The sequence below is a fragment of the Heterodontus francisci genome, chromosome 28, assembly GCF_036365525.1.
Source record: "Heterodontus francisci isolate sHetFra1 chromosome 28, sHetFra1.hap1, whole genome shotgun sequence".
Lineage (NCBI taxonomy): Eukaryota > Metazoa > Chordata > Chondrichthyes > Heterodontiformes > Heterodontidae > Heterodontus > Heterodontus francisci.
This window is the reverse complement of record NC_090398.1, coordinates 14829214-14855464: the sequence shown is the minus strand read 5'-3', so window position 1 is coordinate 14855464 and position 26251 is coordinate 14829214. Positions and strand designations below refer to the sequence as shown.

At 48.7% G+C, this 26251-nt stretch overlaps 1 protein-coding gene across 1 annotated transcript in view; it reads left to right on the top strand.

The window, feature by feature from the left end:
* The window catches only part of LOC137385228 (equilibrative nucleobase transporter 1-like), a 140122-nt gene extending 116784 nt beyond the window's left edge, over positions 1–23338 (top strand). The window contains exons 12-14 of the mRNA XM_068060214.1: positions 13989–14164; positions 22306–22429; positions 23174–23338. Coding sequence (XP_067916315.1) covers positions 13989–14164; positions 22306–22429; positions 23174–23338 — 465 coding nt within the window. The remainder of the gene's footprint in view (positions 1–13988; positions 14165–22305; positions 22430–23173) is intronic.
* Positions 23339–26251: the final 2913 nt, after the last annotated feature.

Here is a 26251-nt window from a genome sequence, read left to right as displayed (position 1 = left end):
TCCTGGTGTTGAGATTCAGCTCTATTCCAGTTCTGGTAAACCAGGTGTGAACACTCAGCTTCCTCCCAGTCCCAGGTATCCCAGGTGTGAACACTCAGCTCCCTCCCTGTCTCAGGTATTCCAGGTGTGAACACTCAAGCTCCTTCCCAGTCTCAGGTAGTCCAGGTGTAAACACTCAGCTCCCTCCCAATCTCAGGTAATCCAGGTGTGAACACTCAACTCCCTCCAAGTCTCAGGTAATCCAGATGTGAACACCCAGTCCCTCCCAGTATCCCATAATCTAGCTGTGAATACTCACCTCACTCCCTGTTTTAGGTTATCCAGGTGTGATCATGCAGCTCCCTCCCAGTCTCAGGTAATCCAAGTATTGACAGTAAACTCACTTGCTGTCTCAGGTAATCCAGGTGTGAACACTCAGCTCCCTCACAGTCTCAGGTCATCAGGTTTAAACACACAGCTCCCTCACAGTCTCAGGTGATCCAGGTGTGAACACTCAGCTCCGTTCCAGTCTCAGGTAATCCAGATGTGAACAGTCAACTCTTTCCTAGTCTCAGGTAATCCAGGTGTGAACATTCAGTTCCGTCCCAGTCTCAGGTAATCCTGGTGTTGAGATTCAGCTCTATTCCAGTTCTGGTAAACCAGGTGTGAACACTCAGCTTCCTCCCAGTCCCAGGTATCCCAGGTGTGAACACTCAGCTCCCTCCCTGTCTCAGGTATTCCAGGTGTGAACACTCAAGCTCCTTCCCAGTCTCAGGTAGTCCAGGTGTAAACACTCAGCTCCCTCCCAATCTCAGGTAATCCAGGTGTGAACACTCAGCTCCCTCCGAGTCTCAGGTATTCCAGGTGTGAACACTCCGCTCCCTCCTAGTCTCAGGTAATCCAGGTGTGAACACTCCGCTCCCTCCCAGTCTCCTGTAATCCAAGTGTGAACACTCAGCTTCCTCCCAGTACCAGGTATTCCAGTTGTGAACTCTCATCTCCCTCCCAGTCTCGTGTAAACCAGGTGCGAACACTCAGCTCATTCCCAGTCCCAGGTATTCCAGGTGTGAACACTCATCTCCCTCCCAGTCTCGTGCAAACCAGTTGCGAACACTCAGCTCCATCCCAGTCCCAGGTAGTCCAGGTGTGAACACTCAGCTCAATCCCAGTCCCAGGTATTCCAGGTGTGAACACTCAGCTCATTCCCAATCTCAAGTAATCCAGCTGTGAACACTCAGCTCGCTCCTAGTTTTGTGTTAACTTGGTGTGCACACTCAGCTCCCTCCCAGTCTCAGGTAATCCAGGTGTGAACGCTCAACTCCCTCCAACTCTCAGGTAATCCAGGTGTAAACACTCATCTGACTCACAGTCTCCGGTCATCCAAGTGTGAACAGTCAACTCCCTCCCAGTCTTAGATGATCCAGGTGTGAAGACTCAGGTCACTCCCAGTCTCAGGAGTCCAGGTGTGAACACTCAGCACACTGTCAGTCTCCCGTTATCCAGGTGTGAACACTCATCTGACTCACAGTCTCCGGTCATCAGGTGTGAACACTCAGCTCCCTCCCACTCTCAGGTTATCCAGGTGTGAACACTCAGCTCCCTCCTAGTCTCAGGTAATACAGGTGTGAACACTCTGCTCCCTCCCAGTCTCCTGTAATCCAAGTGCGAACTCTCAGCTCATTCCCAGTCCCAGGTATTCCAGGTGTGAACACTTATCTCCCTCCCAGTCTCGTGTAAACCAGGTGCGAAAACTCAGCTCCCTCCCAGTCCCAGGTATTCCAAGTGTGAACAGTCAGCTCATTCCCAGTCCCAGGTAATCCAGGTGTGAACACTCAGCTCCGTCCCAGTCTCAGGTAATCCAGGTGTGAAGAATCAGCTCCTTCCCATTCTAAGGTAATCCAGGTGTGAACACCCAGCTCCCCCACACTCACAGGTAATCTAGGTGTGAACACTCATCTGACTCACAGTGTCCGGTCATCCAGGTGTGAACAGTCAACTCCCTCCAAGTCTTAGATGATCCATGTGTGAAGACTCAGGTCACTCCCAGGCTCAGGAATCCAGGTGTGAACACTCAGCTCCCTGTCAGTCTCCCGTAATCCAGGTGTGAGCACACAGCTCCCTCCCAGTCTCAGGTAATCCAACTGTGAACACTCAGATCCCTCCCAGTCTCAGGGAATCCAGGTGTGAGCACTCAGCTCCATCCCAGTCTCAGGTAATTCAGGTGTGAACCCTGAGTTCCCTACCAGTTTCCCGTAATCTAGGTGTGAACACTCAGCTCCCTCCCAGTCTCAGGTAATTCAGGTGTGAACACTGAGTTCCCTACCAGTTTCCCGTAATCTAGGTGTGAACACTCAGCTCCCTCCCAGTCTCAGGTAATTCAGGTGTGAACCCTGAGTTCCCTACCAGTTTCCCGTAATCTAGGTGTGAACACTCAGCTCCCTCCCAATCTCACGTAATCCAGGTGTAAACACTCAACTCCCTCCCAGTCTCAAGTAATCCAAGTGCAAATACTCAGCTCACTCCCAGTCTCAGGTGATCCAGATGTGAACACTCAGTCCCCTCCCAGTATCCCATAATCAAGTGGTGTATACTCAGCTCCCTCCCAGTCTTCGGTACTCCAGATGTGATCATGCAGCTCCCTCCCAGTCTCAGGTAACCCAAGCATTGACAGTCAGCCCACTTGCCATCTCAGGCAATCCAGGTGTGAACACTGAGCTCCCTCCCAGTCTCAGGTAATCCAGGTGTAAACACTCAGCTCCCTCCCAGTCTCAGGTAATCCAGGTGTGAACACTCAGCTCTCTCCTAGTCTCCAGTAATCCAAGTGTGAATGCTGAGCTCCCTCCCAGTCTCAGGTAATTCAGGTGTGAACACTGAGTTCCCTACCAGTTTCCCGTAATCGAGGTGTGAACACTCAGCTCCCTCCCAATCTCGAGTAATCCAGATGTGAACGCTCAACTCTCTCCCTCTCTCAGGTAATGCAGCTGTGAACACTGATGTCCCTCCCAGTTTCCGGTAATCCAGTTGTGAACAGTCAACTCCCATCTGGTCTCAGGTGATCCAGGTGTGAACACTCAATTCACTCCCAATCTCAGGTAATCCAGGTGTGAACACTTTGCTCCTTTCCAGTCTCAGGTAATCCAGCTGTGAACAGTCAACTCCCTCCTAGTCTCAGGTAATCCAGGTGTGAACACTCAGCTCCCTTCCAGTCTGATGTAATCTAGGTGTGAGCACTCAGCTCCCTCTAAGTCTCCCTCATGCAGCTGTGAACACTCAGCTCCCTCCCAATCTCAGATAATCCAGGTGTGAACACTCAGCTCCCTCCCAGTCTCAGGTAATCCCGGTGTGATCACCCAGCTCCCTACCAGTTGCCCGTAATCTAGGTGTGATCACTCATCTCTCTCCCAGTCTCATGTAATCCATGTGTGAACACTCAACTCCCTCCAAGTCTCAGGTAATCCAGATGTGAACACCCAGTCCCTCCCAGTATCCCATAATCTAGCTGTGAATACTCACCTCACTCCCTGTTTTAGGTTATCCAGGTGTGATCATGCAGCTCCCTCCCAGTCTCAGGTAATCCAAGTATTGACAGTAAACTCACTTGCTGTCTCAGGTAATCCAGGTGTGAACACTCAGCTCCCTCACAGTCTCAGGTCATCAGGTTTAAACACACAGCTCCCTCACAGTCTCAGGTGATCCAGGTGTGAACACTCAGCTCCGTTCCAGTCTCAGGTAATCCAGATGTGAACAGTCAACTCTTTCCTAGTCTCAGGTAATCCAGGTGTGAACATTCAGTTCCGTCCCAGTCTCAGGTAATCCTGGTGTTGAGATTCAGCTCTATTCCAGTTCTGGTAAACCAGGTGTGAACACTCAGCTTCCTCCCAGTCCCAGGTATCCCAGGTGTGAACACTCAGCTCCCTCCCTGTCTCAGGTATTCCAGGTGTGAACACTCAAGCTCCTTCCCAGTCTCAGGTAGTCCAGGTGTAAACACTCAGCTCCCTCCCAGTCTCAGGCATTCCAGGTGTGAACACTCAGCTCCGTCCTAGTCTCAGGTAATCCAGATGTGAACACTCCGCTCCCTCCCAGTCTCCTGTAATCCAAGTGTGAACACTCAGCTTCCTCCCAGTACCAGGTATTCCAGTTGTGAACTCTCATCTCCCTCCCAGTCTCGTGTAAACCAGGTGCGAACACTCAGCTCATTCCCAGTCCCAGGTATTCCAGGTGTGAACACTCATCTCCCTCCCAGTCTCGTGCAAACCAGTTGCGAACACTCAGCTCCATCCCAGTCCCAGGTAGTCCAGGTGTGAACACTCAGCTCAATCCCAGTCCCAGGTATTCCAGGTGTGAACACTCAGCTCATTCCCAATCACAAGTAATCCAGCTGTGAACACTCAGCTCGCTCCTAGTTTTGTGTTAACTTGGTGTGAACACTCAGCTCCCTCCCAGTCCCGTGTAAACCAGGTGTGAACACTTAGCTCCCTCCCAGTCTCAGGTAATCCAGGTGTGAACGCTCAACTCCCTCCAACTCTCAGGTAATCCAGGTGTAAACACTCATCTGACTCACAGTCTCCGGTCATCCAAGTGTGAACAGTCAACTCCCTCCCAGTCTTAGATGATCCAGGTGTGAAGACTCAGGTCACTCCCAGTCTCAGGAGTCCAGGTGTGAACACTCAGCACACTGTCAGTCTCCCGTTATCCAGGTGTGAACACTCATCTGACTCACAGTCTCCGGTCATCCAGGTGTGAACACTCAGCTCCCTCCCAGTCTCAGGTAATCCAGGACTGAACACTCAGCTCCATCCCAGTCTCAGGTAATCCAGGTGTGAACACTTCGCTCCCACCCACTCTCAGGTTATCCAGGTGTGAACACTCAGCTCCCTCCTAGTCTCAGGTAATACAGGTGTGAACACTCTGCTCCCTCCCAGTCTCCTGTAATCCAAGTGCGAACTCTCAGCTCATTCCCAGTCCCAGGTATTCCAGGTGTGAACACTTATCTCCCTCCTAGTCTCGTGTAAACCAGGTGCGAAAACTCAGCTCATTCCCAGTCCCAGGTAATCCAGGTGTGAACACTCAGCTCCGTCCCAGTCTCAGGTAATCCAGGTGTGAAGAATCAGCTCCTTCCCATTCTAAGGTAATCCAGGTGTGAACACCCAGCTCCCCTCCACTCACAGGTAATCCAGGTGTGAACACTCATCTGACTCACAGTGTCCGGTCATCCAGGTGTGAACAGTCAACTCCCTCCAAGTCTTAGATGATCCATGTGTGAAGACTCAGGTCACTCCCAGGCTCAGGAATCCAGGTGTGAACACTCAGCTCCCTGTCAGTCTCCCGTAATCCAGGTGTGAGCACACAGCTCCCTCCCAGTCTCAGGTAATCCAACTGTGAACACTCAGATCCCTCCCAGTCTCAGGGAATCCAGGTGTGAGCACTCAGCTCCCTCCCAGTCTCAGGTAATTCAGGTGTGAACCCTGAGTTCCCTACCAGTTTCCCGTAATCTAGGTGTGAACACTCAGCTCCCTCCCAGTCTCAGGTAATTCAGGTGTGAACACTGAGTTCCCTACCAGTTTCCCGTAATCTAGGTGTGAACACTCAGCTCCCTCCCAATCTCACGTAATCCAGGTGTAAACACTCAACTCCCTCCCAGTCTCAAGTAATCCAGGTGCAAATACTCAGCTCACTCCCAGTCTCAGGTGATCCAGATGTGAACACTCAGTCCCCTCCCAGTATCCCATAATCAAGTGGTGTATACTCAGCTCCCTCCCAGTCTTCGGTACTCCAGATGTGATCATGCAGCCCCCTCCCAGTCTCAGGTAACCCAAGCATTGACAGTCAGCCCACTTGCCGTCTCAGGCAATCCAGGTGTGAACACTGAGCTCCCTCCCAGTCTCAGGTAATCCAGGTGTAAACACTCAGCTCCCTCCCAGTCTCAGGTAATCCAGGTGTGAACACTCAGCTCCCTCCCAGTCTCCAGTAATCCAAGTGCGAACTCTCAGCTCATTCCCAGTCCCAGGTATTCCAGGTGTGAACACTTATCTCCCTCCCAGTCTCGTGTAAACCAGGTGCGAAAACTCAGCTCCCTCCCAGTCCCAGGTATTCCAGGTGTGAACAGTCAGCTCATTCCCAGTCCCAGGTAATCCAGGTGTGAACACTCAGCTCCGTCCCAGTCTCAGGTAATCCAGGTGTGAAGAATCAGCTCCTTCCCATTCTAAGGTAATCCAGGTGTGAACACCCAGCTCCCCCACACTCACAGGTAATCTAGGTGTGAACACTCATCTGACTCACAGTGTCCGGTCATCCAGGTGTGAACAGTCAACTCCCTCCAAGTCTTAGATGATCCATGTGTGAAGACTCAGGTCACTCCCAGGCTCAGGAATCCAGGTGTGAACACTCAGCTCCCTGTCAGTCTCCCGTAATCCAGGTGTGAGCACACAGCTCCCTCCCAGTCTCAGGTAATCCAACTGTGAACACTCAGATCCCTCCCAGTCTCAGGGAATCCAGGTGTGAGCACTCAGCTCCATCCCAGTCTCAGGTAATTCAGGTGTGAACCCTGAGTTCCCTACCAGTTTCCCGTAATCTAGGTGTGAACACTCAGCTCCCTCCCAGTCTCAGGTAATTCAGGTGTGAACACTGAGTTCCCTACCAGTTTCCCGTAATCTAGGTGTGAACACTCAGCTCCCTCCCAGTCTCAGGTAATTCAGGTGTGAACCCTGAGTTCCCTACCAGTTTCCCGTAATCTAGGTGTGAACACTCAGCTCCCTCCCAATCTCACGTAATCCAGGTGTAAACACTCAACTCCCTCCCAGTCTCAAGTAATCCAAGTGCAAATACTCAGCTCACTCCCAGTCTCAGGTGATCCAGATGTGAACACTCAGTCCCCTCCCAGTATCCCATAATCAAGTGGTGTATACTCAGCTCCCTCCCAGTCTTCGGTACTCCAGATGTGATCATGCAGCTCCCTCCCAGTCTCAGGTAACCCAAGCATTGACAGTCAGCCCACTTGCCATCTCAGGCAATCCAGGTGTGAACACTGAGCTCCCTCCCAGTCTCAGGTAATCCAGGTGTAAACACTCAGCTCCCTCCCAGTCTCAGGTAATCCAGGTGTGAACACTCAGCTCTCTCCTAGTCTCCAGTAATCCAAGTGTGAATGCTGAGCTCCCTCCCAGTCTCAGGTAATTCAGGTGTGAACACTGAGTTCCCTACCAGTTTCCCGTAATCGAGGTGTGAACACTCAGCTCCCTCCCAATCTCGAGTAATCCAGATGTGAACGCTCAACTCTCTCCCTCTCTCAGGTAATGCAGCTGTGAACACTGATGTCCCTCCCAGTTTCCGGTAATCCAGTTGTGAACAGTCAACTCCCATCTGGTCTCAGGTGATCCAGGTGTGAACACTCAATTCACTCCCAATCTCAGGTAATCCAGGTGTGAACACTTTGCTCCTTTCCAGTCTCAGGTAATCCAGCTGTGAACAGTCAACTCCCTCCTAGTCTCAGGTAATCCAGGTGTGAACACTCAGCTCCCTTCCAGTCTGATGTAATCTAGGTGTGAGCACTCAGCTCCCTCTAAGTCTCCCTCATGCAGCTGTGAACACTCAGCTCCCTCCCAATCTCAGATAATCCAGGTGTGAACACTCAGCTCCCTCCCAGTCTCAGGTAATCCCGGTGTGATCACCCAGCTCCCTACCAGTTGCCCGTAATCTAGGTGTGATCACTCATCTCTCTCCCAGTCTCATGTAATCCATGTGTGAACACTAAACTCCCTCCAAGTCTCAGGTAATCCAGATGTGAACACCCAGTCCCTCCCAGTATCCCATAATCTAGCTGTGAATACTCACCTCACTCCCTGTTTTAGGTTATCCAGGTGTGATCATGCAGCTCCCTCCCAGTCTCAGGTAATCCAAGTATTGACAGTAAACTCACTTGCTGTCTCAGGTAATCCAGGTGTGAACACTCAGCTCCCTCACAGTCTCAGGTCATCAGGTTTAAACACACAGCTCCCTCACAGTCTCAGGTGATCCAGGTGTGAACACTCAGCTCCGTTCCAGTCTCAGGTAATCCAGATGTGAACAGTCAACTCTTTCCTAGTCTCAGGTAATCCAGGTGTGAACATTCAGTTCCGTCCCAGTCTCAGGTAATCCTGGTGTTGAGATTCAGCTCTATTCCAGTTCTGGTAAACCAGGTGTGAACACTCAGCTTCCTCCCAGTCCCAGGTATCCCAGGTGTGAACACTCAGCTCCCTCCCTGTCTCAGGTATTCCAGGTGTGAACACTCAAGCTCCTTCCCAGTCTCAGGTAGTCCAGGTGTAAACACTCAGCTCCCTCCCAGTCTCAGGCATTCCAGGTGTGAACACTCAGCTCCGTCCTAGTCTCAGGTAATCCAGATGTGAACACTCCGCTCCCTCCCAGTCTCCTGTAATCCAAGTGTGAACACTCAGCTTCCTCCCAGTACCAGGTATTCCAGTTGTGAACTCTCATCTCCCTCCCAGTCTCGTGTAAACCAGGTGCGAACACTCAGCTCATTCCCAGTCCCAGGTATTCCAGGTGTGAACACTCATCTCCCTCCCAGTCTCGTGCAAACCAGTTGCGAACACTCAGCTCCATCCCAGTCCCAGGTAGTCCAGGTGTGAACACTCAGCTCAATCCCAGTCCCAGGTATTCCAGGTGTGAACACTCAGCTCATTCCCAATCACAAGTAATCCAGCTGTGAACACTCAGCTCGCTCCTAGTTTTGTGTTAACTTGGTGTGAACACTCAGCTCCCTCCCAGTCCCGTGTAAACCAGGTGTGAACACTTAGCTCCCTCCCAGTCTCAGGTAATCCAGGTGTGAACGCTCAACTCCCTCCAACTCTCAGGTAATCCAGGTGTAAACACTCATCTGACTCACAGTCTCCGGTCATCCAAGTGTGAACAGTCAACTCCCTCCCAGTCTTAGATGATCCAGGTGTGAAGACTCAGGTCACTCCCAGTCTCAGGAGTCCAGGTGTGAACACTCAGCACACTGTCAGTCTCCCGTTATCCAGGTGTGAACACTCATCTGACTCACAGTCTCCGGTCATCCAGGTGTGAACACTCAGCTCCCTCCCAGTCTCAGGTAATCCAGGACTGAACACTCAGCTCCATCCCAGTCTCAGGTAATCCAGGTGTGAACACTTCGCTCCCACCCACTCTCAGGTTATCCAGGTGTGAACACTCAGCTCCCTCCTAGTCTCAGGTAATCCAGGTGTGAAGAATCAGCTCCTTCCCATTCTAAGGTAATCCAGGTGTGAACACCCAGCTCCCCTCCACTCACAGGTAATCCAGGTGTGAACACTCATCTGACTCACAGTGTCCGGTCATCCAGGTGTGAACAGTCAACTCCCTCCAAGTCTTAGATGATCCATGTGTGAAGACTCAGGTCACTCCCAGGCTCAGGAATCCAGGTGTGAACACTCAGCTCCCTGTCAGTCTCCCGTAATCCAGGTGTGAGCACACAGCTCCCTCCCAGTCTCAGGTAATCCAACTGTGAACACTCAGATCCCTCCCAGTCTCAGGGAATCCAGGTGTGAGCACTCAGCTCCCTCCCAGTCTCAGGTAATTCAGGTGTGAACCCTGAGTTCCCTACCAGTTTCCCGTAATCTAGGTGTGAACACTCAGCTCCCTCCCAGTCTCAGGTAATTCAGGTGTGAACACTGAGTTCCCTACCAGTTTCCCGTAATCTAGGTGTGAACACTCAGCTCCCTCCCAATCTCACGTAATCCAGGTGTAAACACTCAACTCCCTCCCAGTCTCAAGTAATCCAGGTGCAAATACTCAGCTCACTCCCAGTCTCAGGTGATCCAGATGTGAACACTCAGTCCCCTCCCAGTATCCCATAATCAAGTGGTGTATACTCAGCTCCCTCCCAGTCTTCGGTACTCCAGATGTGATCATGCAGCCCCCTCCCAGTCTCAGGTAACCCAAGCATTGACAGTCAGCCCACTTGCCGTCTCAGGCAATCCAGGTGTGAACACTGAGCTCCCTCCCAGTCTCAGGTAATCCAGGTGTAAACACTCAGCTCCCTCCCAGTCTCAGGTAATCCAGGTGTGAACACTCAGCTCTCTCCTAGTCTCCGGTAATCCAAGTGTGAACGCTGAGCTCCCTCCCAGTCTCAGGTAATTCAGGTGTGAACACTGAGTTCCCTACCAGTTTCCCGTAATCTAGGTGTGAACACTCAGCTCCCTCCCAATCTCGAGTAATCCAGATGTGAACGCTCAACTCTCTCCCTCTCTCAGGTAATGCAGCTGTGAACACTGATGTCCCTCCCAGTTTCCGGTAATCCAGTTGTGAACAGTCAACTCCCATCTGGTCTCAGGTGATCCAGGTGTGAACACTCAATTCACTCCCAATCTCAGGTAATCCAGGTGTGAACACTTTGCTCCTTTCCAGTCTCAGGTAATCCAGCTGTGAACAGTCAACTCCCTCCTAGTCTCAGGTAATCCAGGTGTGAACACTCAGCTCCCTCCCAGTCTGATGTAATCTAGGTGTGAGCACTCAGCTCCCTCTAAGTCTCCCTCATGCAGCTGTGAACACTCAGCTCCGTCCCAATCTCAGATAATCCAGGTGTGAATACTCAGCTCCCTCCCAGTCTCAGGTAATCCCGGTGTGATCACCCAGCTCCCTACCAGTTGCCCGTAATCTAGGTGTGATCACTCATCTCTCTCCCAGTCTCATGTAATCCATGTGTGAACACTCAACTCCCTCCAAGTCTCAGGTAATCCAGATGTGAACACCCAGTCCCTCCCAGTATCCCATAATCTAGCTGTGAATACTCACCTCACTCCCTGTTTTAGGTTATCCAGGTGTGATCATGCAGCTCCCTCCCAGTCTCAGGTAATCCAAGTATTGACAGTAAACTCACTTGCTGTCTCAGGTAATCCAGGTGTGAACACTCAGCTCCCTCACAGTCTCAGGTCATCAGGTTTAAACACACAGCTCCCTCACAGTCTCAGGTGATCCAGGTGTGAACACTCAGCTCCGTTCCAGTCTCAGGTAATCCAGATGTGAACAGTCAACTCTTTCCCAGTCTCAGGTAATCCAGGTGTGAACATTCAGTTCCGTCCCAGTCTCAGGTAATCCTGGTGTTGAGATTCAGCTCTATTCCAGTTCTGGTAAACCAGGTGTGAACACTCAGCTCCCTCCCGGTCTCAGGTATTCCAGGTGCGAACAGTTAGCTCCCTCCCAGTCACAGGTAATCTTGGTGTGAAGACTCATCTCACTCCAAGTCTCAGGTATTCCAGGTGTGAACATGCAACTCTTCCCATTCTCTGTAATTCAGGTGTGAACACTCATATAACTCCCAGTCTCAGGTAATCCTGGTGTTGAAATACAGCTCCATTCCAGTTCCGGTAAACCAGGTGTGAACACTCAGCTCCCTGCCAGTCTCCAGTAATCCAGGTGTGAACACTCAGCGCTGTCCCAGTCTCAGGTATTCCAGGTATGAACACTCAGCTAAGTGCTGTTAGGAAGGTAGTTCCAGGATTTTGACCCAGCGACAGTGAAGGAATGGTGATATAGTTCCAAGTCAGGATGGTGTGTGACTTGGAGGGGAACCTGCAGGTGACGATGTGACCTTGCATATGCTGCCCTTGTCCTTCTCGGTGGTAGAGGTCGTGGGTTTGGAAGGTGCTGTCGAAGGAGCCTTGGTGCATTGCTGCAGTGCATCTTGTAGATGGTACACACTGCTGCTACTGTGCGCCAGCAGTGGAGGGAGTGAATGTTTGTGGATGGGGTGCTAATCAAGCGGGCTGCTTTGTCCTGGATGGTGTCGAGCTTCTTGAGTGTTGTTGGAGCTACACCCATCCAGGCAAGTGGAGAGTATTCCATCACACTTCTGACTTGTGCCTTGTAGATGGTGGACAGGCTTTTTGGAGTCAAGAGGTGAAGGTGGTTGGGCCTGGGACACTACCCTGAGGAACTCCCAAAGTGGTGTCCTGGAGCTGAACACCACTTGAAAAATTTCCAACTGAGGGTGGCAAGGATTGTATACCGTATGGGGGACTTCGATGTTAATCACCATGTGACTCAGTAGCACCACTACTGGCCAAGTCCGAAAGACATAGCTACCAGATTGGGCATGCGGCAGGGGATGAGAGAACCAGCACAAGGGAAAAAGTTACTTGACCTCGTCCTGACCAATCTACCTGCCACGTTTGCATCTGTCCATGACTGTAGTGTTGGGAGTGACCATCTCACAGTCCTTGTGGAGGTGAGGTCCTGTCTTCACACTGAGGATTCCCTCCATCGTGTTGTGTGATGCTACCACCGTCCTAAATGGGATAGATTCAGAATTGTCTCGCAGGTCAAAATGGGCATCCATGAAGTGCCTTGGGCCATCAGCTGCAGCAGAATTGCACTCAATTACATGTTACCTCATGGCCCTGCGTATCCTTTGCTGTACCATTACCAACAAGCCAGGGGTTCGACCCCAGATTAATGATGCTGCTAACAGGAGCAAATAACAGCAGGAGGAGGCTCGACAAATATCCCCGTCTGATGAGGGAGGCCAGAATGTCAGTACCAGAGGCAAGTCTGAAGCATTTGTAGCCATCTTGAGCCAGAAGCACTGAACAGATGATACATCACAGCGTCCTCCTAAGGTCCCCAGCATCACAGATGCCAGTATTCAGTAATTTCGATTCACTCCATGTGATATCAAGTTGCTGATGGGCCCTGACAACATTGCTGATGACATGTGCTTCAGAACTAGCCGTGCCAATCGCACAGCTGTTCCAGTACTGCTAAACCGCTGGCACTTACCCGGCAATATGGAAAATTCTTAGACATGCCCAGTCCATAAAAAAATGACAAATAAATCTGTCCAATTACCACCCCATCAGTCTGCTCCCGATCATCAGTAAAGTGATGGAACGTGTCGTCGACAGTGCTATCAAGCGGCACTTGCTTAGCAATAACCTGCTCAGTGACACTCAGTTTGGGTTCCGCCAGGGCCACTCAGCTCCTGACCTCATTACAGCCTTGGTTCAAACATGGACAAAAGAGCTGAACTCAAGAGGTGAGATAAGAGTGACTGCCCTTGGCATCAATGCCGAGTATGGCATCAAGGAGCCCCAGCAAAACTGGAGTCAATGGGAATCAGGGGAAAGACTCTCTGCTGGTTAGAGTCATACCTAGTGTGAAGGAAGATGGTTTTGGTTGTTGGAGGTCAATCATCTCAGCCCCAGGACATCACTGCAGGGGTTCCTCAGGGTAGTGTCCGAGGCCCAACCATCTTCAGATACTTCATCAATAACTTGCCCTCCATCATAAACTCAGAAGTGCGGATATTTACTGATTCCACAGTGTTCAGTACCATTTGCAACTCCTCAGATACTGACTGAATCAATCCGTGTACACATGCAGCAAGACCTGGAGAACATTCAAGCTTGGGTGATAATTGGCAAGTAACATTCGTGCCACACAAGTGCCAGGCAATGACATTCTCCAATAAGAGAGAATCTCACCATCTCCCCTTGACATTCAGCGGCATTACCATTGCTGAATCCCCCACCATCAACATCCTGGCGTTACCATTGACCAGAACCTGAACTGGAGTAGCCATATAAATACCGTGGCTACAAGAGCAGGTCAGAGGCTAGGAATCCTGTGGCAAGTTCCTCATTTCCTGACTCCCCAAAGCCTGTCCACCATCTACAAGGCACAAGTCAGGAGTGTGATGGAATACTCTCCACTTGCCTGGATGGGTGCAGCTCCAACAACACTCAAGAAGCTCGACACCATCCAAGATAAAGCAGCCTGTTTGATCAGCACCCCATCCACAACCTTAAACATTCACTGCCTCCATCAGGGGATTTGAGGATGTGCTTCTCTGCCTCTGGGATGGTTGGTATGTAGGGGAGGGGGGTGGTGAATTTGGGGGAATCCTTTCTGCCTCTCAGGTGGGAAAGGGCCCAGGGCATTTATAGGGTGTGTCGAACCCCGATTGAGTGTGTTTTTTATTCCTTCTCTTTCTCGTTCTCCCTTCAGATTCTGCAGCCTCACAGAGACTGGCTAACATGAAGGTGACAGTTCTCTCTCTTGCCATCACTGTCACACTAGGCGTACTGTTTGCAGTCTGTGCTGCTATCCCTGTGCTGGAGGTTCAGTACGTGACCTTCATCCTACAGCTTTTCACTGCATCGTTTCTGCAAGGGGGGATGGCCACATTCATTGCTATTGTGTAAGTTCAGCGAATGCAGCCCCCGGTCGTGCATCAAAATCAGGCCATTAGATCTGCGATTGTGAGACTAGTAGCTTATTCAGCCTCCATTTATATTGTTAACTCTGGGATTCTGAGACCAGGAGTAAATTCAGATTCCTGTTACACTCTTTAGAACTGGAATTGAGAGTCCCGGAGTACCTTCAGATTCCCGTTGTACTGTGAAACAAGGATTGACAGACCAGGATTCCATTCAGGCTCCTGTTACAATGTTTGATCTTGGATTCAAAACCAGATTCCATTCAGATTATGTTTCACTGTTAGATCTGGGGTTCTGTGAGCAGGAGTCCATTCAGATTCCTGGTAAATGGTTAGATCTGGGACTCTGAGACCAGGAGTCCATTCAGATTGCATTTAAAAAGTTAGAACATGGATTCCGTGACCAGGAGTACATTCAGACTCACCTACATTGTTAGATCTGGGATTCTGAGAGCTGGAGTCCATTCACAGTCCCGTTACGCTGTTAGAACTGGGATTGCGAGATGAAGATTCTATTCAGACTTCTGTTACAGAGTTAGAGCTGGGATTCAGATACCAGGAGTTAATTCAGACTCCCATTAAACAGTTAGATCTGGGACTCCGGGACCAGGACTTACCTTCCGGGTGCGGAGCGGAGAGATTCAGACCTAAGGGGACAACGCAAAGAGAGGAGCAGATAAATACAGCCCGAGGATCGTGGCCTGGACACTTACTTTCTGGGAGCGGAGCAGAGCTGAGGGGAGAAAGCCGACAGAGGAGCAGATAAATAGAGCCCAAGAATCACGGCCTGGACACTTAGCTTCTGGGACTGGAGCAGAGTGGAGCGGACCTGAGGGGAGAATGCCGAGAGAGGATCAGATAAATAAAGCCCGAGGATCGTGATTTAGACACTTACCTTCCGGAAGCGGGGCGTACCTGAGGGGAGAACGCCGAGAGAGGAGTCGGACCTGTGTGAGAGCAGTCCAGGCGTGTTGGAGGTAAAAAAAAAGTCAACAGTGACATCACAGGAAAACTGCAAGGTGATTGGTTGGTGAGAAACTGCTGTTAATGCCTGTAAATAACTTAAAAAATAATAAGGGGAAAGTTTGTTTTAAAAAATACTCAAAACCTACCATATAAGTGATAAGGTTAGTATGACTAAAGTGTTTTTTTTTTAATTAGTGTAATTTATTACACACTTTACATTGTTGTGGGTAGTGTTTGGAGTAGAACAAGGCCCTGAGCGTAATTGGTATTTCTTAATTTAAGGGAGTAATTTAGTAATCTACAGGTAAGTCATGGCAGGAGAGTTCAGCCCCGTGATATGCTCCTCCTGCGCTATGTGGGAAATCAGGGATGCTTCCAGTGTCCCTGACAACCATGCGCGCAGCAAGTGTATTCATCTGCAGCTACTGGCTACCTGCATTACGGAGCTGGAGCTGAGGGTGGATTCACTGTGGAGCATCTGCAATGCTGACATCATTGTGGATAGCACGTTTAGTGAGGTGGTCACATTGCAGACAAATTCTGCAAAGGCAGAAAGGGAATGGGAGACCACCAGGCAGAGTAGAGGAAGACAAGTAGTACAGGAGTCCCCAGTGGCCATTCCCCTCTCTAATAAATATACTGCTTTGGATATTGTTGGGGGAAATGGCTCAGGGGAAAGCAGCAAGGGCCAAGTTCATGGCACTATGGGTGGCTCTGCTGCACTGGAGGGGAGGAAGAAGAGTGGCAGTGCTATAGTGGTAAGGGATTCGATCGTAAGAGATACAGATAGACGTTTCTGTGGCTGCAAATGTGACTCCAGAATGGTATGTTGCCTCCCTTGTGCTAGGATCAAGGATGTCATGGGGCGGTTGCAGGACATTTTGAAGGGGGAAGGTGAACAGTCAGAGGTCATGGTACACATTGGTACCAACGACATAGGTAGAAAGAGGAATGACGTCCTGCAACAAGAATATAGGGAGCTAGGTAGCAGATTAAAAAGCAGGACCTCAAAGGTTGTAATCTCTGGATTATGGCTGGTGCCACATGCGAGTGAGTAAAGGAATGGGAGGATAGAGCAGATGAGTGCGTGGCTGAAGAGATGGTGCATGAGGGAGTGCTTTAGTTTCCTGTATCACTGGGTCTGTTTCTGGTGAAGGTGGGACCTGTACAAGTTGGACTGGTTGCATCTGAACCGGAATGGGATGAACATCCTTGCTGAGAGGTTTGCTAGTGCTGTTGGGGAGCGGGGCGGGGGGGTGGGAGTTAAACTAATTTGGCAGGGGGATGGGATACAGAGTGGAGGTACAGTAAGGGGTGATGCACAGTCAAATATAGAAGAGAAACTGAGTCAGTCAGGAAGGCAGAGCAAATATAGACCTGTTAAGGCTGAAGCAAATAATGCAAGGCTGGATTGCATCTATTTTAACGCAAGGAGTCTTACTAGTAAGGCAGATGAATTGAGGGCACATGGGATTATGATATTATTGCTATCACAGAGACATGATTGAGGGAGGGGCAGGACTGGCAGCTCAATATTCTGGGGTATAGCACCTTCAGGCATGGCAGGGGAGGGGGTAAAAGAGGAGGTGGCATTGCACTGTTGATCAAGGAATCAATTATTGTAGTCAGGAGGGATGATATTTTTGAAGGTTCCTCAAATGAGGCCATATGGGTAGAACTTAAAAACAAAAAGGGGCAATCACATGGTTGGGAGTGTACGACAGGGTCCAAACAGTCACAGAGAGGTAAAGGAGTAGATATGTAGGCAAATCTCAGAGAGGTATAAAAATAATAGGGTAATAATAGAAGGGGAATTCAACTTCCCCAACATCAACTGGAATAGTCTTAGTGCAAAAGGCTTAAAGGGGGCAGAATTCTTAAAGTGCATACAGGAGAGCTTTTTGAGCCAGGACATAGAAAGCCCTACAAGAGAAAGGGCAGTACTGGTCCTCATCCTAGGGAATTAAGCCAGACAAGTGGTAGAAATGTCAATGGGGGAGCATTTCAGGGACAGTGACCATAACTCTGTAAGATTTAAGGTTGTTATGGAAAAGGACAAAGATGGACTGGAAATAAAGGTACTGAATGGGTGGAAGGCTGATTTCAATACAATAAAACAGAATCTGGCCAAAGTGGACTGGGAGCAGCTACTTGTCGGAAGTCTACATCAGACTAGTGGGAGTCATCCAAAGAGGAAATTGTGAGAGTTCAGAGCCAACATGTACCTGTTAAGGTGAAGGGTAGGACCAACAAGTCCAGGGAACCCTGGATGTAAAGGGATATAGAGGATTGGATCAGGAGAAAGAAGGAGACTTATGGCAGATTCAAAGTGCTAAAAACAGTGGAGGCCCTAGTTGGGTACTTAAAAAAGAAATTAGGAGAGCGAAGAGGGGACATGAAAAAACACTGGTGGGCAAGATAAAGGAAAATCCCAAGGTGTTTTAGAAGTATATTAAGGGCAAGAGGATAACCAGGGAAAGAGTAGGGCCCATTAGGGACCAAAGTGGCAATCTATGTGTGGAGCCAGAGGGCATAGGTGAGGTTTTAAATGGAACTTTTCACCTGAGGGACAGGATTAATCTCCACTTGGAGAGGCAGAGATTAATCAAGGATAGACAGCATGGCTTTGTCAGGGGGAGATTGTGTCTAACAAACTTGATTGAATTTTTCGAGGAGGTGACTTGGTGTGTAGATGAGGGTAAAACAGTTGATGTAGTCCACTTGGACTTCAGTAAGGCTTTTGATAAAGTCCCTCATGGGAGATTGGTTAAGAAGGTAAGAGCCCATGGGATGCAGGGCAATTTGGCAAATTGGATCCAAAACTGGCTTAGTGGCAGGAGGCAGAGGGTGGTGGTCGAGGGTTTATTTGTGAGTGGAAGCCTGTGACCAGTGGTGTACCGCAGGGATCAGTGCTGGGACCCTTGCTGTTTTTAGTGTGCATTAATGATTTAGATGTGAATATAGGAGGTATGATAAGTAAGTTTGCAGATGACACTAAAACTGGTGGGGTCATAAATAGTGAGGAGGAAAGCCTTAGATTACAGGGCGATATAGATGGGCTGGTAAGATGGGCAGAGCTGTGGCAAATGGAATTTAATCCTGAGAAGTGAGAGGTGATGCATTTTGGGAGGACTAACAAGGCAAGGGAATATACAATGGATGGTAGCACCCTAGGAAGTACAGAGGGTCAGAGGGATCTTGGTGTACTTGTCCATAGATCACTGAAGGCAGCAGCACAGGTAGATAAGGTGGTTAGGAAGGCATATGGGATACTTGCCTTTATTAGCCGAGGCATAGAATATAAGAGCAGGGAAGTTATGATGTAGCTGTATAAAACAGTGGTTAGGCCATAGCTGGAGTACTGTGTACAGTTCTGGACACCACACTATAGGAAGGATGTGATTGCACTGGAGAAGGTGCAGAGGAGATTCACCAGGATGTTGCCTGGGCTGGAGCATTTCAGCTATGAAGAGAGACTGGATAGGTTAGGGTTGTTTTCTTTTGAGCAGAAATGGCTGACGGGGGACATGATTGAGGTGTGCAAAATTATGAGGGGCATTGATAGGTTAGATAGGAAGAAGCTTTTTCCCTTCGCAGAGGGATCAATAACCAGGGGGTGTAGATTTAAGGTAAGGGGCAGGAGGTTTAGAGGGAATTTGAGGGGAAAAAAATCACCCAGAAGATGGTTGGATTCTGGAACCCACTGCCTGAAGAGGTGGTCGAGACAAGAACCCTCACAACATTGAAGAAGTATTTAGATGAGCACTTGAAACGGCATAGCATACACGGCTCTGGGTAAGTGCTGAAAATGGGATGAGAATAGATAGGTGCTTGATGGCCAGCACAGACACGATGGGCCGAAGGGCCTGTTTTTTTGCTGTTTAACTCTGTGACTCTATGACTCTATGAGGAGTACATTCAGATTCCAGTTACTCCATTAGATCTGGGATTGAGAGACCAGGAATCCATTCAGTCTCCAGTTACATTGTTCGATCTGGGATTCTGTGACCAGGACTACACTCAGATCCCCGTTATACTGTTAGATCAGGGATTCTGAGACACGGATTCCATTCAGATTCCCGTTGTATTGATAGATCGTGGACTGTGAGACAAGAAGTCCATTCAGACTCTGGTTACACTGGTAGAACACGGATTCCGAGATGAGGAGTCCATTCAGACTGCCGTTACACTGTTCGATCTGGGATTCTCAGACCAGGAGTAAATTCAGAATCCCGTTAAACTGTTATATCTGTGATTCCAAGTTAAGGAATCCATTCCAACTCCAATTACATTGTTAATTCTGGGATTCTGAGACAAGAATTCCATTCAGACTCCGGCTACACTGTTAGATCTGGGATTCTGAGACCAGGAGTACATTCAGATCCCCGCTATACTGTTGGATCTTGGATTGAGTGAACACAAGGCCATTCAGACTCCCGCCAAACAAATAAATCTGGGATTCTGAAACCAGGAATCCATTCAGATTCCCGTTACACTGTTAGATCTGGGATTCTGAGACGAGGAGTCCATTCAGATTCTCTTTCCACTGTTCGATCTATTTGTTTAGCAGGAGTCTGAATGCACTCGTGTTCGCTCAATCCAAGATCCAACAGCATAGTGGGGATCCGAATGTACTTCTGGTCTCAGAATCCCAGATCGAACAACGTAACTGGAGTCTGAATTACACATTTGGGTCTGGGACTCTGGGACCATGAGCTCATTCAGATTCCCATTATACTGTTACATCTGGGATTCTTGAACAGGAGTACATTCAGACCCTGGTTACACTGTTAGATCTGTGATGGAGAGACCACGAGTCCATTCAGACTGCCGTTACACTGTTAGATCTGGGATTCCTAGACCAGGAGTCCATTCAGATTCCCATGACACTGTTATGTCTGGGATTCCTACACCAGGAGTACATTCAGACCCCGGTTACACTGTTAGATCTGGGATTCCTAGACCAGGAGTCCATTCAGATTCCCATTACACTGTTATGTCTGGGATTCCTACACCAGGAGTCCATTCAGACTGCCGTTACACTATTAGATCATGGACTTTGAGACACGGATTCCATTCAGATTCCCATTACACTGTTATGTCTGGGATTCTGTGAACAGGAGTACATTAAAACTCCCGTTGCACTGCTAGGTCTGGGATTCCTTGACGAGGAGTCCATTCAGACTGCAGTAATGCTATTAGATCTGGGATTCTGTGAACAGGAGTACATTCAGATTCATGGTACACTGTTAGATCTGTGATGGAGAGACCAGGAGGCCGTTAACTTTCCTGTTACACTGGTAGAACATGGATTCTGGGATAAGGAGTAAATTCAGGATCGCATTAAACTGTTATATCTGTGATTCCAAGACCAGGAATCCATTCCGACTCCCGTTACACTGTTAGATCTGGGATTCTGAGACCAGGAGTCCATTCAGAATTCCTTTAGATAGTTAGAACTGAGATTCTGAAACCAGAAGACATTGCAGATTCCAGTTACTCTGTTAGATCTGGGATTCCAATACCAGGAGTACAATCAGCCTTGTTACACAGTTAAATCTGGAATTCCAAGTCCAGGGGTCCATTTGCATTCCTGTTACACTGTTAGATCTGGGATTCTGAGAGCAGAAGCCCTTCAAACTTCTGCTACACTGTTAGACCTGGGATTCCGATACCAGGAGTACATTCAGACTTCAGTTACACAATTATTTCTGGTACTTCAAGACCTGGAGTACATTCAGCTTCCCGTTTACACTGTTAAATCTGGGAATTGAAAGATTCGACGTCCATTCAGACTCCAGTTACATTGTTAGGTCTGGGATTCTGAGACCAGGTGTACATTCAGATTAACGTTCCACTGTTCCATTTGGGATTCTGAGACCAGGAGTGCATTCAGACTCCCGTGACACAGTTAGATCTGGGACTGAGAGAGTAGGAGACCATTCAGATTCCCATTATACAGTTAAATCTGGGATTGAGAGACCAGGCGTGCATTCAGATTCCCGTTACACAGTTAGATCTGGGATTCTGAGACCAGGTGTGCATTCAGATTCCCGTTAGACAGTTAAATCTGGGATTCTGAGACCAGGAGTGCATTCAGATTCCCGTTACACAGTTAAATCTGGGATTCTGAGACCAGGCGTGCATTCAGATTCCCGTTACACAGTTAGATCTGGGATTCTGAGACCAGGTGTGCATTCAGATTCCCGTTACACAGTTAGATTTGTGATTGAGAGACCAGGAGTGCATTCAGATTCCCGTTACACAGTTAGATCTGGGATTCTGAGACCAGGTGTGCATTCAGATTCCCGTTACACAGTTAGATCTGGGTTTCTGAGACCAGGAGTGCATTCAGATTCCCGTTACACAGTTAGATCTGGGATTCTGAGACCAGGTGTGCATTCTGATTCCCGTTACACAGTTAAATCTGGGATTCTGAGACCAGGAGTGCATTCAGATTCCCGTTACACAGTTAAATCTGGGATTCTGAGACCAGGCGTGCATTCAGATTCCCGTTACACAGTTAAATCTGGGATTCTGAGACCAGGAGTGCATTCCGATTCCTGTTACAGAGTTAGATTTGTGATTGAGAGACCAGGAGTGCATTCAGATTCCCGTTACACAGTTAGATCTGGGATTCTGAGACCAGGAGTGCATTCAGATTCCCGTTACACAGTTAGATCTGGGATTCTGAGACCAGGCATGCATTCAGATTCCCGTTACACAGTTAAATCTGGGATTCTGAGACCAGGAGTGCATTCAGATTCCCGTTACACAGTTAGATCTGGGATTCTGAGACCAGGAGTGCATTCAGATTCCCGTTACACAGTTAAATCTGGGATTCTGAGACCAGGAGTGCATTCCGATTCCCGTTACACAGTTAGATCTGGGATTCTGAGACCAGGAGTCCTTTCACTCTCCCATATACACTGTGATGTAGACAAGACCGCTGATAATGTGGAACTCACTACCTCGACCAATCGTTGTATTTAAGGGAAAACTGCATGAACACATGAGGGAAAAAAGAATAGAAGATATGTTGATATGTCGAGCATAGGCACTGGTTGTAGCTGTTCAGTCAAATGGCTTGTTTCTCTGCTATAGGTTTCATGTAATTCTCTGAACCTCCTCCTTCTCTCTCCACTTGTTTCCTGCAGATTCCCTCCCTGCCATTTTGGGAAGATTTATGGTCTGGGGCGGGCTATCGCAGCTGTTATCTCTCTGCTCCAGTATGCTTGCTTCGCTCTGGTCCAGGGGCCTCTGCAAGACAACCCTCTGTATGTGAGTATCAGGGAGTATCAGAAGTCTTGGTCTCTCTATTGTCTGACCCAGAGAGTTATAGATACAGTGAGTGTCACTGGATCATAGGATACGTAGGTATATAGAGAGAGGAAGATCTTGATGCATCAGGCTGGGCTGGGTTGATCCCCGAGGTAATCCGCGCTTCACCCTAAGATGAAAGGTCAGTGTGTGGGCCTGGATAAACATTCCCACCCACAGAGATGCCAGATGGGAACCCTGGGCTTTATAAATAGAGAAATAGAGCACCGGGTCATGGAGCTATTACTAAATCTTGACAAAACTCTAGATGGGCTTCACGTGGAGTGTTGAATACAATTCTGTGCACCACAGTTTAGGCAGGCTGTGAAGACTTTGATGAATGCACAGAAGAGCTTGACCAGAATGGTTCCAGGGATGAGGGATTGCAGTCACATGGAGAAACTAGACAAAAAATGAATAAATACTGAATGATTTGGTGCACAGCGACTGAGAGGGTCCTGGATCCTTATTTAATCTTGTGCTTCAAAATGAAATCGGATCAATACCTGAAGGAGAATTTTTTAGGGATGTGAGGAAATGGCAGAGGGTAGGACCAACTCTTCGAACGAGCCATCACAGGCACGATGGGCTGAATGGCCATGTACAGTTCTGTATTATTCTATGATTCCATGCACATATTCTGAGATTGCCTTTACCTGGACACTAATTATCATTGTTCATCTTTTTGATGGTTTTTTAATGCAGCTGAACATCGGATTCATCGTCCTGGTATCCCTGACCTACGTTCATCCCATAAATGTCTACCTCCACTGCCGATGGCAAACCCAGCAGAGAGGTGCAGTGACGCCTTCCCGAGATGACCTGCCGGCTGTGGGGCAGCAGGACAATCAACCGGCGAGAGACAGCTGAGCATGACGCTTGTTTGAGCTGGGGGTGTCCAGGGTGGGGGTGAGGGAGTGGTGTATGGGGTGGGGCTGTTCAGGGGTGGAGGGGGCAGTGTGAAGAGGAGGGGTGGTGTATGGGGTGGGGCTGTGCACGGATGGAGGTGTACAGGGCGGATACTTGAAGGCCTGTGAAGTCCCAGGAAAACGCTGATGGATTTCCTCAGGGTCGTGTCCTAGGCCCAACTATCTTCAGCTGTTTCATCAAAGCCCTTCCCAGTATAATATGTTCAGAAGTGGGGATGTTCGCTGATGATAGGACATTGTTCAGTTCCATTAATGAAGCATTCTGTGCCTAAATGCAGCAAGACATGGACAATATTCAGGCTTGGGCTGATAAGTGGCACGCAATATTCAAGTCACACAAGTGCCGGGCAATGACCATCTCCAACAAAACAGAATCTGAATATCTCCCCCTTTGCATTCAATGGCATTGCCATCGCTGAATCACCACCATCAGCATCCTGGGACTTATCATTCTCCAAAAACTTAACTGGACCAGCACATAAATACCGTGGATACAAGATCAGGTCAGTGGCTGGGAATCCTGCAGTGAGTAACTCACCTCCCGACTCCCCAAAGCCTGTCCACCATTTACAAGGCACAATTCAGGAGTGTGATGGAATACTCTCCACTTGCCTGGATGGGTGCAGCTCCAACAACACTCAAGAACCTCGACACCATCCAGGACAAAGCAGCCCACCTGCTTGGTACCCCATCCACTAACATTCACTCCCTCCACCACCGACAAACAGTAGCAGCAGTGTGTACCATCTACAAGATGCACTGCAGCAACGCACCAAGGCTCCTTAGACAGCACTTTCCAAAGAATGAGAATTCCACGTGGCCAAAAGATTCTCCCTCTGCATCATCACAGCTGCAGCTTCCGAAAAGATTCTCCTTGGGAATAAGAGAAATAAAATTGATTCAAACAAAGCAAAGCATTTTTGAACAGAAAGAAAACACAGCGAGAGCCCAGGGCTCTTTCTCTCACTCACTGACATAAAACAATCTCTCAGTGACTCCCCATCTTACAAACACATCCCCCGACACAGAGCCAGAGACTGGGAAGTGTGGATGTGTTTACCCTGTCATTTCCTGCTGTCTCTCTCTCTCTCTCTGTCGCTCTCCCTCTGTTTCTCTGTGTATCTCTCTACATCTGTTTCTGCCTCACTGTAAAAACACACAAACACTGTTGACCCCCATCCACTCTCCTGTAGAAGGATAGAGAGATAAATCCACATTCCCATCCCTGAAAATCTGAGTTAAATTGGTCCCCAGGTGCTTCATCTCACTGTCAAATTCAGCCCACAGCCTAAAACACCAGCATTATTCGGGAATGAGAACAAGCCTTTACAAACCTTCACATTTCAGCCCTGTAACTGCAAATTCACAGAAGCATTTGACACTCAAAGAATTAATTTTTACAGTGGTCGTCACTGTTGCAATATTGGAAATACTTGCAGGTCATTGGTGCACAGCAAGATCCCACATGCTGCAGTGTGATAACAGCCGGCTGCCCCCTCCTCTCTCCCTCTCATTCCCTCCCTGTTTCCCTCACTCTCCTGTGTCTCTCGTTTAACCTGCCACCTCCAGCTGTTTCTCTCTCTCCCTCTTTTTCTCTCCATCTGTTTCTGCCTCAGTGTTGTCATGTAGGAATTAGTGCAGGGAATGTATGCACAGCAGGATCCCATAATGTGATATTAGCCAGATATCCCATCACAGTCCTCAGAAAATGCTAAACTCCATCTTTAAACTTCTCACAAGTCTTTATACAGCTTCACGTTCAGCTCTTGTAACTGTTGTAAAATGCTTGTAAAAACAGAGAAATCCACACTCAGACCCTCAGGAAGCTGAATTATAAAGTGCCCTCATTGTGGTCATGTAGGAAATGCTGCAGGGCACTTGATGCACAGCAAGATCCCACAAGCAGCAAAGTGATAATAGCCAGATTTCAGTCCCCAGAAAGGGTGAAACTCCCTCTTTAAACTGGGAACAAGCTGCTGATTCTGTCTCGCCATTTCAAATAACGACAAATCACATTGCTGTGTGTGGCATGTTTTTATTGATTTATTAATGGTTTAATTGAAGGCGAGTGTGAAACACAGACAGAGAAAGCATGGGGGGGAGATAGAAACACCGAGAAAAATGTGGAGACAGAGAAAACTAACCCCAGAACAACAGTAAAATGAATTAAAATTTAACTGTAAACTTCCTAGCATTACCCAAAACACCAGCAAACATCACAGACAGGGTTGGAAGGAGCAAGTGACAAATGGGACTCCCTCCTGGGGCTGCTCCTTTAACCCCAGGCTTTCAACCTGTTTAAAACTCCAGGGCCCCAATCCAACAGGAACTAGTTAACCCAATGCCCCAGAGAGGAAATTAAACCTCGGGATAATAAACAGAAACAACTCACGTGAGCCCTTTGGGTGCAGCCTGTGGACAAGGCCTCAGTCGGTCCCCTCTGGAGGAAATTCCTGTCAAACGATTCCTCGTCCCAAACTTTCCCTCTTTTCAACTTCACGATGCAGTTTTCAGAATGAAATTTCCTAAGGCAAGAGGGAGAGAGAGAAAATTGATTAAAAGGCATTGTTAAACAAAATAGCACAGCAAGAGCCCAGAAATGGCCCTCGGTTACACAGAGACTCTCTCAGAAACACACAAATACAAACAAATCACAGTTAATAAACCAGAGGCTGAAAGGGTTCAGACAGTTCCCTCCACCAGTGTGTGTCTGTGTGTCTGTCTCTTTATCTCTCTCCGTGTCTCTGTATCTCTCTGTCTGTTCCGAACTCAGTCGCCCCTGTGTCCCTCTCTCTCGCTCTCTCTCTGTTCATTTCGTTTTTCCCCCTCTATTTCGTATCTAATCTTAATTGAA